This window comes from Halyomorpha halys, unplaced genomic scaffold, assembly GCF_000696795.3.
Source record: "Halyomorpha halys isolate HHAL.00 unplaced genomic scaffold, Hhal_1.1 Scaffold331.1, whole genome shotgun sequence".
Classification (NCBI taxonomy): domain Eukaryota; kingdom Metazoa; phylum Arthropoda; class Insecta; order Hemiptera; family Pentatomidae; genus Halyomorpha; species Halyomorpha halys.
Window position 1 is genome coordinate 264,736 of NW_027116263.1, and position 15,310 is coordinate 280,045.

The 15,310-nt window shown below is 33.5% G+C and overlaps 2 protein-coding genes across 3 annotated transcripts in view; one reads left to right on the forward strand and one right to left on the reverse strand.

Annotated features, from left to right (window-relative positions):
* The window catches only part of LOC106681368 (serine/threonine-protein phosphatase 6 regulatory ankyrin repeat subunit B), a 15,869-nt gene extending 5,935 nt beyond the window's left edge, over nt 1-9,934 (forward strand). For both annotated transcript variants that reach the window (XM_067053074.1, XM_014421644.3), the window contains exon 2: nt 5,626-9,934. In XM_067053074.1, the coding sequence (XP_066909175.1) occupies nt 5,671-9,882 (4,212 nt within the window). In that variant the 5' untranslated portion in view covers nt 5,626-5,670 and the 3' untranslated portion in view covers nt 9,883-9,934. The remainder of the gene's footprint in view (nt 1-5,625) is intronic.
* Nucleotides 9,935-12,496: 2,562 nt separating this feature from the next.
* The window catches only part of LOC106681371 (aldehyde dehydrogenase 1A1), a 26,065-nt gene continuing 23,251 nt past the window's right edge, over nt 12,497-15,310 (reverse strand). The window contains exons 10-12 of the mRNA XM_014421647.3: nt 14,343-14,500; nt 12,855-12,929; nt 12,497-12,779 (exon numbers count right to left, since the gene is read on the reverse strand). Of these exons, the coding sequence (XP_014277133.1) occupies nt 12,707-12,779; nt 12,855-12,929; nt 14,343-14,500 (306 nt within the window). The 3' untranslated portion in view covers nt 12,497-12,706. The remainder of the gene's footprint in view (nt 12,780-12,854; nt 12,930-14,342; nt 14,501-15,310) is intronic.

Below are 15,310 nucleotides of genomic sequence, written 5' to 3' on the forward strand. Positions count from 1 at the left end.
ATAAAAAAAAAAAAATTTAATAAAATAAAAAAACTATACCCCCTATTGTGACGACAGATATTAGGCAATAGGTTTTGTGTTACATAGATAAAAAAAAGTTTAAGATCCAATCCTGAGGGTACAGATAGAAATTCATACAACTGGTTTTGGTTAATATTGCTTAGTTTTGGCATGTATCGGATTCAGTTCTCATGATACGTGGGAAAATTTGTCAAAAGAAAGGAAACATCCTCCAGCGCCGTTCCATCACAAGCTGGACAAAGCTTCTGTGGCTCCAAATTATATTTTTGTGGATCTTAGAGTAATTGTATATTTACCGGAGAGTCGTAGTTGGGCAATTGTTCTCAATTAACCTATTATTAAAAATAATCTGTCTGCTATAGATATGGTTTATGCTTTGTCTTCATGTAATTCAAAATTTAATATTTCACTTCTATTAAATTTATTTACTACATTATTTACTGTTTACTATATTCTACTTACATTTATTTAATTTTAGACTGTAAGGGTTGAATACGAAAGGAATTTGATTGTTTAGTGGAGCCCCAATCCGCAATATTTATGGAAACGAAAAAGGTTAATTTATTTAGAGCATTTCTGATTTGATATGTAATTAATGAAAATAATTAAGTAAAAAATTACTTATTTTCTAATTTGTTGCCTGATATATTTTATCCTCACTACAATTCTAATCCAGCACGACAACTTGACTTTCAGGTAAAATGGATTTTTATTTTATACGAAAGAAATATTTATACTAAAGTTGGCCGAATTTAAAAAAAAATTAAAATTCAGGCAACTTTTATTTTATTACAAAATATTTAATTAAATAATTAATTGTGGCTGTAGCAGCGTGGTAACGCGCCTGTCTACAAATCAAAGGTTGTGAGTTCAATCCCCGGCCCACCCGGGTTTTTTTCAAGCATATCATTTACAACAATCACTCACAGCCTCCTCCGGGCATTTTTGAGGCACGTTATCCAATGGGTGGCACTCACAAAAATAGGCGTGGGAGTAACGAACCCAAACAAAAAAAATCACGACAAGAAACGCCGGATGTATTATTACTAGTACAACGCGCGCGGCCTTGATCTTGCGGTCGGATCTCCACGGTTTGTCGTGCTTATGAAAAAAAAATTAAATAATAGCAATAATAATAATAAAGGCCCAACGAACCCAAAGCTTCCATGCCGACACCTCCAATCACTCTCAACATACATCCTTCCATTGACGCTTCTCCAAACCCAATTTCACTAAATAAGTTTTAACGCAATCCTCCCATCTTCGTTTCGGTCTACCCCTAGGACGTTTACTCGTCGGTTCAGTGTTTATCAACATTTTAGGGATCCGCTCGTTACTAAGTCTTACAACGGTACAACCCCATCTTATGCGCCGCAATGCTATAATCTGAATTATATTTACCGGGTATAGGTCCCTCGATTCAGCGTTCTATAAACTTCTAAATTCTACCGTTAACTCATTATTTTTCGTTCCGAATATTTTACACAATACTTTATTTTCGAAAAACTTAAGTCGCTGTTTATCCCTTGGTGTAAGAGGTCACGTCTCGCATCCATAAAGAACAGTGAGTATTAAAATGAGATGTAAACATTCATTTTTTTATTGTATACATGTTGCTCTGTGGCAAACTGTGAATATATCGATTGTTGAGCTAAAACCGTTTTTTGCAACAGTTTTGTAACAGCGGTCTATTGGTTGCCATCAAGCTTTGTGTTGTGCTGTTTGTTCTCATTATAGTAAGAACGTTTTAAGTTATTTAAACGTAAATAATAAAACAGAAATTTATTTGTGTCCACTACCCTCGCGAAGGATAATAGTTTTGTAAACTCTAATTTTTTGGATATAAGGAGTTTAAAAATGGAAAAATGACAAGGATTTCCCTTCTTCAAGCTCGCTTTTATTTTCTCATCAATTTCGTTTTTTCTACTTACCTTATAACCTAAATAAATCTATCTACCTGTTCAAACGTATTTCCTCCTATATCTATATCACAAAAATTGCTCGCATTTCTACTGCTATGTACCATGTATTTTCTTCTATACATATTTATTTTAAGACAAACTTCCTTACTGGAGTTTATAAACGCGGTTGTATTTAGTTCTCTAGTTCCCATGTCCTCACCTAATAATATCAAATCAAGGTTGCCCTTGTAAGGAATTAGTCTTGGAGACCTTGTGGAATTCCCGCTTGCATGTGAATGTGCCTTAAGAGAGGAAAACAGAGCTCTAGCAGAGCCTATTATACGGTCGGGTTGGAATTCAACAGAATAAGTGTACCTGGAACCATCTGTGAAAAGTCAGTTGTCTTACTGGTTAAATAAATTATTAAACTCGCTTTTTGTACTTTTGAGTTTCCCTAACTTTTTGTTCTATGATTGCAGTCTGTGGTTTGTTTGTTTTTGTTTAATGGCGTAAAATAGAACTAGTTATCAACGCTATTTAGTTCTTATTTAATTTTGCTTAAAATCGTTTTAACTTTATTTATTTATTATTATTATTTTTTGTCTGTACGATGTACGATTTGTGTGAGTAAACCATTTGATTTTAAAAACTGAAATACTAATTTTATTGTTATATTATCATCCTTGAGGGTTTTTGAAATGTCCGAGTTTAATCCTAAGCTATTGAGGTGTGAAATATGTGCATTCTTGGAAAATATGGCTAATTGTTAAATTGTTGTTACAATATTCACTTTCCGGTAGTGTTTGTTTTGCGATAAGACAGGAGTGAGTGAGCCTCGCGTGACCAATTCACATCCTGGTCAGTATGACCTCCTCTCGGCTGGAGGTAGTCCAGGCTAAATTTTGTAGAAAATTTAATGCTGAATCGAATGCCGCAAGAATGAAGGCGATCGGATGAACAGGGAGCGAGTTATGGCCGATAACGTCCAAATTATTTTGTATCTCCTAAACTACGCGCTCTAGAAGCGCGCAAAGGGATGTTTCTTGTAGAAGTGTTCTTCTTCGTGTTGCTTGACGTCCTTTTTAATAATTAATAGATTACTTCTCGGGTTTTCGTTCCGAAATGATTGCATTGGCTTTCATTTCACTAAGAAGTTGTATTTTTAATAATATTTTAATCAATATATGATGTTGCAGCTTTACAATCTTGATGATATATTATACATATATTGATATAACATAATATAATAGCGGTACATATAATAATAGTCCACATGACTTTGATAACCATACTAGGTAGGTTTTCCAGCACTCAGTATTGCCAGAGCACTCAAAGTTAATTTAAGGTGAAATTAAATTAGTTATTTTTAAAGGCAAAACTGTTTCACTAATTTTAAATTTAAAATTGATTATAATTTGTAGAATTTAAAATGTTAAATTCAAATAATTTAGGTTAAAAAATTAATTCATGTTACTCTAGAATTTTAGTTTACTCAATAATATTTAAAGTTATATAAGGTTAATCAAAATATTTACAAACGAATAGTATGAGTGTACATTATGCAAATATTATTAATAAACTAAAGAAGTACGAAAGCAGTTTTTGACCTAAATAATTTAAATTAGACATTTTAAATTCTACGAATTTTAATCAATGAATAATATTTGCAAAACAGAATATTAGGCAGAGGAGTTTGATTTAGATAGCCTTGGTATATCCGTTACAATTCTGTATGATCACAGCCATCTTGATTATAACCCTCTACCATAGAAGTTTGAGTGTATATTTTAATGTGTAGTTATAAATATTTGTTCCAGAGAATGTTTTAGCCGAAACGTTGAACATTTTATTAATTAAAATTAGTAAAGTGGGCAATTATTTACTATAGGTCCTCTAAAAACACGGGAAACCATTTTACCGGGAAGAGACTATCATCCATAACCCGAACGGAACCTAAAAGTGACAAAGGTTGCCGATTCCCAAACCTTCTTTGAAAAATGAATTGCCCGCTACTTTGACAGGAATTATTTGAAATTTTTGTTGTTTTTGTCTTTTAATTAACAAATTTAATTTCAGCTTAAATAAACTTCATATATTATTTATATATATCATAGACTCTATTGTAGGAAGTTATAACAGGTTAATCAAAATAATTACAAACTGATATGAATGGTATGAGTGTAGATTATGCATATATTATTTACAAACTAAAATTCTGGAGTAATACTTTTTAACCTAAATAATTTAAGTTAGAGACATAAAATTCTAAAATGTAAAATTTAATCAATAAATAGTATTGAATAGGCAGAATATCAGGCATGGGAGATTGATTTAGAAGGCTCTGGAATATCTGGTGCAATTCCGTATGATCACAGTCATCTTGATAAACCTTTTATAATCTCCTCTATAACTTTCAGAATATACTTTAATAAAAATATTTGTTCCTGAGCATGGTGTTTTAACCGAAATGTTGAACATTTTATTAATTAAAATAGTGAAGTGATTTGGCCATTAAATTAAAAAAAAAATTCAACTTGCAATGTAAAGAAGAACCCATTGGTAGCACCTTAATAAGGATTGATATCTAGTTGGGGCTTGATCGGTTAAATATGGAACACTAAAGTCTTTATGGATGATTTTATTTGTATAGAGATAGTAAGGAGCATTGAGGGTTTTGGATTGTAAGGATTGGATACAAGAGAAATTCGATTTTGTGGAGCCCCTAAGCTCAACTCTGTATGTCCGTATACCAGATAGGCCTGTTTATAGTCATGTAGATCAGTCTTTTATAATGGATTTAAATTTAGACCATTTGTTTTGTAAGTGCTGTTATAGTCGGAATCAACGTGCAGTTTATTGTCTTGTGTGAGGATTATAGTTTAGTCGTTTGACCAGATGTAGTCCTAGGTAGCGGATCTGTTCTACAAGGGTAAGAGCAACATTATTAAAGGATATGGCAGTCGGTAGGTTTAGGACAGATAGTAAAGATGATTTGATGGTATTTGCGGAGATTTATTTTGATCCTCCAATTACATTGGAGAGTTTGGGATGCAATTAAAGGGTTATTATTAACTGTGAGCACACATGTGTCATCGGCATGCGTGATGAGGATAGTGTTATGAATGGTTGGGATGGCAAACTGTGTAGAGGATGGTACCGAGGATAATACCTTGAGGAACACTAGCGGATTGAGAGAAAAGGAATTAATTGGAACCATTTTGGTTTCCTTTGCGTAATATATCGGTGAGAAAGGAACGGATGATGAGAAAGTATGTACGGAAAAGAAAATTCAGTTACAAATTCGATTCACGAACAGTAAAAATCCATTGAGCTATTCTCGAAAAATGTATGATTTAATTAAGAAATTCCTGCAAAACTTAACAATTGTAATGTTAAAACCGGGTATTGCCCTCTTTAGTATACTTTTTCCCCCAAGGAATTTCTCATTGCAAACCATATTCTAATACTGCCATTTTGATATATATTAGATTAATACTAGAGTGTTTTTAGTGGAAACCAATATTGTCCTCTTGTTTAAGCTTACCAACTATTGTTCCCGAGTGGAGGTGGCTTAAAAGCATAAAGTCCTTCTATTTATCGCTGTCTCTACAATGTATACAATACAAATTACTTGCAGTTGGTATAGATAGAAGTATTTTTATTTTCTGTAACATTTTATCCAATTTCATTTCTTATTTTTCAGGAGGTGAATTATCCAAAAGAAGACTATGATAATAACGTTAAAACTATGATCCTATGGGAAAACATAGGTGGTAAAATTAGCAGAGATTTGTTGCCAGTCCATCAGGAAACTACGATTGGTCATCGGGTAGTAAGAGATACACAAACCGTTAATACTCCACTACACATAGCTGTGTCTCGGAGGAGGCTAGAAGAGGTTTCTGAACTGCTGGATAATGGGTCGGATGTAAATTCCAAAGGAAAAAATGGAATGACACCTTTGATGCTAGCTGCTCTGAACGGCGCTGAAGACATTGTCGATTCACTCATTTCCAAAAATGCTGATCTAGAAATAAAAGATGATAATAATATAGCCGCACTGCACTATTCGGTATTTTCGGGAAATCTTCGTGTTGTCGAGGCGCTTCTGGACCACGGAGCGGGTGTTGATGTTGAAGGAGATGAAGGTAGCACACCTCTCATGTTGGCAGCTTGGAAAGGCCATCTTGATATTGCTAATTTACTTATTTCTAGAAATGCTAGTCTGGAATTAAGAAAAGCAAATAATGAAACAGCGATACACGTTGCAGTGAGATACAAATCCGTTGATGTGATCAAGTCGCTTCTTGATCACGGGGCTGATATCAATGCTAAAGGTATTAATGGAATTACACCTCTGATGCTCGCTGCTGGGAAAGGTGACAAACATATTGTCATCTTACTTATTTCAAGAAATGCCAGTTTAGACTTAAAAGATAATAGTGATATATCCGCGTTGCACTATGCAGTATTGATTGGAAACTTTGACGTGGTCGAGACACTTCTTCATTACGGGGCGGATGTCGATATATTAGGGAATGAGGGGATGACGCCGTTAATGTTGGCCGCTTGGAAAGGATATCCGGCCATTGTTGATTTACTAATTTCAAGAAATGCCAGTTTGGAGATAAGAAAAAATAATAATGACACAGCACTACACGTAGCAGTTAGTTATAAACACATCGATGCTATCAAATCGATTCTTGATCATGGTGCGGTGGTCGATAGTAGAGGAAACAATGGTAATACACCTTTAATGCTAGCAGCTGAACAAGGTAATGAAGCTGTTGTGGATTTCCTCATTTCAAGAAATGCTAGTTTAGAATTAAAAAACAATAATAGGGAGACCGCCCTGCACTTGGCAGTCGAGAGCGGGAATTCTGATGTGATTAAGAAACTCCTTGACCATGGAGCTAATATCAATGTTAGACAAATTTATGGCATAACGCCGTTGATGTACGCTGTCCACAGAGGAGACCTCGCTACGATGGAATTACTAATTTTAAGAAATGCTAGTATAGAATTAAAAGATAGTAATTTTTATCCTGCATTACTCTATTCATTGTGGAACCAAAATTTTCAAGCCACCAAAATGCTTCTTGATCATGGAGCAAATATCGACGTTAAAGGAAATACGGGTATTACAGCTATACATTACGCTGCTATGGTTGGTAATGAAGCTATCGTCAATTTACTTATTGCAAGAAACGCTAATCTGGATATACAAGATAAAATGGGCAATTCTGCCATACTCTATGCAGTTATGAAGAATCGCTTTCAAATTGTTGAAACTCTACTTGACATTGGTGCGGATATTGATGTTAGAGATGTAGAGGGTTTGACACCACTACATATCGCTATTAGTTTGCCCTTTCAACCAATTGTTGATTTACTTATTTCGAGAAATGCGAGTATAGAAATAGAAGACGTACTTGGTTATTCTGCGATACACCATGCAGCAAGGAAAGGAAACCTTCATGCTCTTAAGTTGCTACTCGATCATGGAGGAAATGTTAATATTAGGGGAGGGATAGGGAGGAAGACACCTTTAATGCTAGCAGCTAGTGGTCTTCCGGCTGTTGTAAATTTACTTATTTCAAGAAACGCAAGTTTAATAATAAAAGACGATTTAGGTAACGCCGCAATACATTATGCCGCAATGGGCAGGTACCTTAACATAATTAAGGTCTTCCTTGAACACGGGGCAAGCATCGATAGTAAAGGAGAAACCGGAAACACTCCTCTGATTCTCGCTTTGATGAACGAACCTAAACCGACGAAATCAAATTTCTCTGAAGAGACCGAACTCGAATCTAAAAATTATCAAAATTCCAGAATAATCTCTAAAGAAGAAAACGAAACTCTGACTGCAGTGAAGACTATTGTGGACCTCGGTGCCGACGTGAATATACGAAATCTGATGGGGCGGACGGCGCTGCATGAAGCTGCTGCCAAGGGGTATGCCAGTATCGTCGAGTATCTGCTATCCCAGAATGCAAGTTTTAATGTAGAAGATAATGTTTGCTACGCACCCCTCCATTGGGCTGCGAGCAACTCGAAGATAGAAGTGATCAAGACTTTGCTAGAATATGGAGATGACGTCAGTCGAAGAGGATGTAACAACGTCACGGCATTGCATTTGGCGATAGAAAGAAATGACAGCGAGCTAATGCACTTCCTCCTGTCCAAGAGCGCTGACCCCAACGTGATGAGGGAGGATGGCCGCACACCGCTGGACGTGGCGTTTCAGCGATCTCTTGAACCTTTTATAGAACTGCTGCTTGACCATGGGGCAAGAGTGGAAGATGAAAGTTTCTTGGGATCAAAAGTTCTTTTCGATGCATTTGCAAATAAATCATTGGAACTCGCAGGACTTCTATTGAACAAGACAGTAAATTTCGACAGCTACCCGACTGTCATTCTTAACTATGCCAATGGAAAGGGTTTTTTGGAGGCAACTAAACTACTCATCAGTTTTGGTGCAAATATAGAACTGATTGACATCCACGGTAACATTCCTCTATCTTCTTCAATTCATTCAAGAAGTACAGATTTGGTTCAATTAATTTTAGAAACTGGGGCAAGAAAACTCCCTAAAAACAAATTCACAGCATTTCTAGAAGCAAATTCTGATGTGAAGGTTAATTCCAGCTGGAACAATGCTACGGAACTGCATAGGTTGACATCAATACACATTGCTTCTTATCTCGGATTGACAGAAGTTTTGAGAATGTTGATATCATATGGTCCTTCATTGGAAAGTAGAGATGAACGTAAATACACACCACTCCACTACGCCTGTGAGAATGGTCACGTTGAAATAGTGAAACAGCTTTTGGATTTCGGAGCCAATAAGAATTCGGCCGATGTCAATGGTACGACTCCACTACACATCGCCTGCAAGCGGGGTCTGTTTGAGATTGTCCAATTACTGCTTTCTGATCCTCTGCCTCTTGTAGATCTAACTGACAATGATGGATACACTCCTTTGCACTTTGCTGCAATCGCAGGATCGCTGGAAATAGTCGAATTGCTTCTAAGTGCTGGTTTTGACAAAGACGCCAAAAGTAATTATTTGACAAGGCCACTTCATTTGGCTTCGCTCGAGGGTCACGATGATGTAGTGACTATCTTGTTGAATGCAGGAGCTGACAAAGAAGCATCTGACATTGATGGCATGACTCCATTGCACTTCGCTTCAAGGGAAAGACATCCTGGGATTGTTGAGACATTACTTCGGCTCGGATCACTAGTTTTTAAGAGAAATGTAAACGGTAGTTCACCACTTCACCTTGCTTGTGGGAAGTACAACACGAGACGGAACAGCTCACCAAATGCAGAAGAACGAGAAACAGTTCTAGAACTTTTGAAGCATGGGGCTTGGGTTGACGCAATCGACAAAAATCAAACCACACCGCTACATATTGCTTCTAGGGACGGATCCTCAAATTGTGTTAAAATTCTCCTCCCGGAAGCTGATAGAGACATAGGAGATAAGTGGCAGAACTATGCTATTCACTATGCCGCATTAAATGGCCATAAAGAAATAGCCCGAATGATTTTAGATAAAGATTCTCAGGAGCGTAGACGCATTAATGTTAATCATGAAACACCACTGTTCTTGGCTTCGAGGGAAGGACACACTGATGTTGTAACATTGCTTTTGCAGGATGGAATGGATGATTTTCAACCCGATCTCAATGGAAGGACACCCTTGCACCGCAGTGCTAGCCGAGGTCACTTTGAAATAGTGAAGCTACTTCTTAGTTCTATGGCAAACAGGGACGCTGAAGACAAATGGGGCTTTACGCCTATGAACTACGCTGCTTCCTGGAGAGGATATCAAGATGTTATAGGATATCTTTCCACTTCCCAATTGAACATTACGTTATCATATTTTTTCGAGATATCTGATCCTTTCCAACAGAATAATGCAGAAATGACTAAATTTTTTATCTAACTGAATGAACTCTTATAAATAACATAATTTAATTAATAAAACATTTTTTGAAGTTTTTTTCTATTAAATAATACCTACTTGAGGCAAATATGGATGTTATTAAAATTCACTAATTCTTAACTGACCATAAGATTCAGAAGTCCATACCTTTAGTAATCTTAAAAGGAACAAAATTAGATCTTTACCTAAGTATTCGAAGTACTAAGGTACATATAGTACGATGTCATTACGTCATATTTGACAAAAGACGTTTCAGCCTCCGAAAATAAAGATTTCTAATAAATTGGAGTCGGTGTAGGAATTTTTTATCTAACTAATTGAACTGTTATTAATAACATCAATTAATTAATAAAGCTTTTTTTTATTATCTATATTTTTATTAAATAATTCCTGCGTGTGTTAGATGGACGTCGTGAATATCAACCAACGTCTCGCAGACTTAAGACCCAAAATGTTAAGACTCCCCATTATTTTAAAATTCCCCTTTCATGATCCTTATTTATAGTACAAGAGCATGGTAGGAAAAAAGTCTTTTATTTTATCCCAACTTTTTATTACTTTAATGAAAACAGCCTTTCAAATACATTGTGTTTTGGTCGATGTACGACAGGTTACAATCTCACAAGAGATCATAACACAAAAAATATTAGAGGGCAATCCCCCCCCCCCAAAAAAAAAACTATAAAATCTAATGGAACATCATTTAAAGTAGTGGACATTTGGCAAAATATGATTCCTAATGGAGTTTTTCACGTTCGTTCTTGAAATACAGTTTTTAAAAAGAAGCTTAATTTAACAAGAAAATAACAAAAAATCAGTAGTTTTTAAATTAATTTTGGAACCATAAACTATATCTCAGGAACTATGAGACGTACAGATGTCTTTTAGCACTCAGATTAAAACTAGTTGAATGTATTATAAAATATTTATCTTTGTAGATGTTGTAGTTTTATGATGTTCAACAAAATATTGACTTCTTGTCGTTTGTATAAAAGTTCAAACATATCTCAGGAACCATAATAGAGATGTCTGCCATCACTAAAATTGAAGCTAGTTTAATATAATATAATATAAAGTAGTTTATGACACATAACTTCGTAGGAGTACTAGTTTTCATTATATATTTGTTAATATAAAGTGCTTTCTAGTTGTTCGGATAAAATTTTATATGCAAAATTCATATTACTTTACGAATATCATAAAAACTTCTACGCTAGGAAGATTAGTGCCTGGAACTATTTTATAACAGGTTAAACTAGCATTAGTTTGAGTGATGGCGCACATCTCTACGTCCAATAGTTCCTGAGACATAGATTTTCCAAAATAAATTCACTAACTACTGATTTTTCACTAAATATTTAGTTGTAATATTGGTTTCTAAAAATATATATTTCGTGAAATATTTAACGGAAATAGCTCTATCAGAGCTCATATTCTTTCAAATTTACATTACTTTAAATTATGTTCTATTAGGGTTTCTACTGTTGTAGGTAGTTTTAATGATATAGAACTCCGAATGAAAAATTAATATTTACAATCTTAAACTTTTTCTTGAGACTGGTTGATTTTTTAAAAATAAATAATTCAATTTTTATCCATTTTTGTCTCAACACCGAACAATTCCGACGTTTCGGCCGATTCGGCCATCTTCAGGGACATCTACCACAAAACAGCTTTTATTACATGTATGATCTTAACAATTAAAATTACTTGATATTATTATTTATAATTTATCTTACCTTAATACAATTTTGGAACTAAAATTATTTAAAAACCCAACTTCTCTTGCAGGTTATTCTGGCCAGGTCACAACAACAATTTCTATGAAACATTAAAACATTAGGTAAACACATTCTTTTGTTTATGAGTATATCCTACATTATGTCTTATTACCTAATTAGTCAACTTTTACATTAAAACCAAAATTAAAATTCATTGATCACAGTCACTTGTAAAAACTTTATCACATCAATGCTTGTAACCTTCCTCCACTCAGTTCAAGCATTAAGATAATTTATTATAACTATATTTTTGTTAATTTTCCTCTTTATTTCATTAGTAAAATTCCATCTAGGCTAATTATAACTAACCACATTTAATTTATCCTATATTTTTCATAAATTAATTTTACTTAATATCTCTGTATAGTATTGGTTCAAATTTCTTGTATCTGTTTTGAAATTTACAGTATAATTGATATTTTCAGATATGTAAATGGATACAAGTATTATAATTGTATTAAGGTAAGATAAATTATAAATAATAATGTTAAGTAATTTGAATTGTTAAGGATGATACATGTAATAAAAGATGTCCCTGAGGATGGCCGGATTGGCCGAAACGTCGGACTCATAAGAAAAATAAAATGTTGAGACAAAAATGGATAAAAATTGAATTATTTATTTAAAGAAAAATTAATAGTTTTTAACGTTTTACAACAGCCACCATTTTGTTTTCCCTATACTTTAGGCAGACTCATCAATTTAGATTAGTAATTAAAATTTAAAATTGGGGTGAAATAACTTCTTTTTTTTTTTCTCTTGGGCTCTTGATGCATAAGAGAGGTGCAAGGAGTTCTAGAAATTTTCTCTACCGAAGAAAAAAGAAAAAGTCATTTAAATTGCACTATTTTATTTGATGTAAAAATATAAACATTAAACAAAGATTTTTTGATTTATATAAATTTATAAAGTTCTTTGTTCTTTTAAACTATTTCCTTTGTATATTTCGCAAAACAATAATACTTTTAAGTTCAATAAAAAAACAATATATCCATTCATCACAAATTCCATCGAGGTATCTGGTACGTTACGTTTGCTTTAACCTAAGACATTTTTTCTGGAATCTTCATTGTAACAGTTTTAGTTTCTAAATATTCGTGGAGAGAATCCTTGCCCCTGAAAAAACAAATAATAAATAAATAAAAATGGTAATAATTTAAGAGAAAGTAAAATAAACTTCGTAAACCTTACAGCTCACGTCCTTGTCCAGACATCTTGTATCCACCAAAAGGAGTTTGAGGAGTGACTATATCGTAGCAATTAATCCTAAATATAAACAAAATTAGTATAAACTAAAAATTAAACAAAAATATTTAAAATTTATTTAATTCATATCAGCTACTCCAAGGTAGAAGCCACTACGTTTGTTTTTAAAATGAAAATTCTTTACCTACAACTCATTCATAAAATCAACATAAAATCTTTCTACTACAACTCAAGAAAACACATAATTATATAGGAGTATATTGATTTAGTAACGCGAGGATCCGTTCAAGATGAAACGGAATTGGGTTGGGGTGTGGATTTACGCTGGTCAATTCTAGCAGGATATTTTTATATTTTAATATGAGATTGAGGAACTTTTTATCATTTAATATAAAATCAGAAAAAATAAATAATAAATGTACATTTTCACCAAAGCAAGTATCATCATATATTTTCCTTTCTATAGCCCACATTATAATAGCAATAGTAATCAACTTATCCTAATATTTAATTAACTTGTATAATATTGTAATAATATCTACCATTATTATTTATTAATAATTTTTTATCCAAAGCTCTTTAGATCAGTTTTATTTTGTAGTATTCTATAACCAATAATTATCTTTTTAATTTTTATTTATTTTCGAATTAAATTTTCCTTATATCGCTTTAATATATTTTTATCTTTCAAAGAAGTTTTTTTTTTTCTGTTTTATCAAGCATTTTATCATTCATCATTTTCCTATAGTTTTCTATATTTTATGTTTTCTTCTATCTTCTATATTATTCATTTTTATATTAAATATTGTTTTACTTTATTCTGTTTGCTTTTATCAAACATATTATAGTGCATGTTCACATTTTCTTTTTCTCTCTCTCTCTCTCTTTCACCTATTATTTTATTTGTTATTGTCTCATCCATTTAAAGGAATACTTAAATTTTATATTTTTATTTTTTACCCTTCAACAATAAGCCGCAAATTAACCATCCGTAGAATCTTGCTTAATCTGGGCCTAGTGTAATGGCGTCCCTAGAACACCTCTCAGTGGCAAGAATGAATCAGCAAGGTGGTAAATAAATTAATTCATGAAAGGGGGGACCAAAAATGTATTTAGAAGAAGGAAAGAGGTTTAAGAGAATCCTGCAGCTAAACTTGGTTTACAAAGAAAATGCTTTACAACAATACAGTTGCCTTCCTAGTCATTTCTGACAAAAGGGGGGAGGAGTGGAGGTTAGCTACAGGGTATCACACTAAGCATTAGAGGGGGGGGAGGTTAGTTTTCATTTCGTGAAACCACCATAGAAATAAAAGTCAACCCTCCAGGTCGGATTCCAACCACTGCAGTTTAGATGCTGCAAAAACCTACGCCTCAACTCCCTCAGCCACAGACTGTCCGTTATTTGAACAATTTAAAAGATACTGATTCAGCAATAACAATGTTAAATAATTATTTTAAAATTAAGTTACTTACCATACTGATCCGGCCTGGACAGCATGAGCGAATTTAGTTGCAACGTCGATATTTTTAGTCAGTATTCCAGCAGCGAGACCGTACGTGGTTTTATTTGCCCTATCAATAACCTCGTCCAATGTACTAAATTTTAATATCTGCTGAACAGGTCCAAATATCTGAAATAAAATAAATAAATTCCAACATGTTATATAATAGACATTTAATTTATTTATGTAATAAACCAATTTTGATAGGTTAGACAATAACCATTTGACTAGAAGATGTGCAAGGGACTTTCTGCTCTCTAGCAATTTTTTTCCAGGGTAGGCAAGTGTAAATAGTCCAAGAGCCCATGAAGAGAAAAAAAGTCAGCCATTTCACCCCAATTTTTGATTTCTTTAATGAAAACTGTGTCTAATTACTAGTCAAAATTGATGAGTCTGCCAAGTATAGTAAGGGGGTATAAAAAATGGCGGCTGTTTCTAAAAGTTTTCATTCAGAACTCTACATCTTCAAAAGTACCAACAACACTAGAAACCTAAGAGAACATCATTTGAAGTAGAGTAAATTTTCTAAAATATGAGCCCTAATAGATCTATTTACATGCAATAGTTCTCGAGATATAGCTTTTTTAAAATCATCACATAGTTCCTGAGATATTGATTTCTAAAAATAAATTAATTAGCTACTGATATTTCAGTATGTTCCATATAACATTTTTATGAAATGTTACTTTATAAAAATCTATATCTCAAGAACCATTGAACGTAAATAGCTCTATTAGGGCTAATATTTTAATATTTAATAGTCGGGAAAATAAAAAAATGCGGCTGTTTCAAAACGTTAAGCTCCATAAGAGAGAAATACTTTACCATTTTTGACACAACGTGCCCATCAAACCCTAACTGGACGGATATATACACTATCTTACATTAACATTTTCCATTTTTAAAAAAACTAAATATAACACACTTAAAGTATTTTTT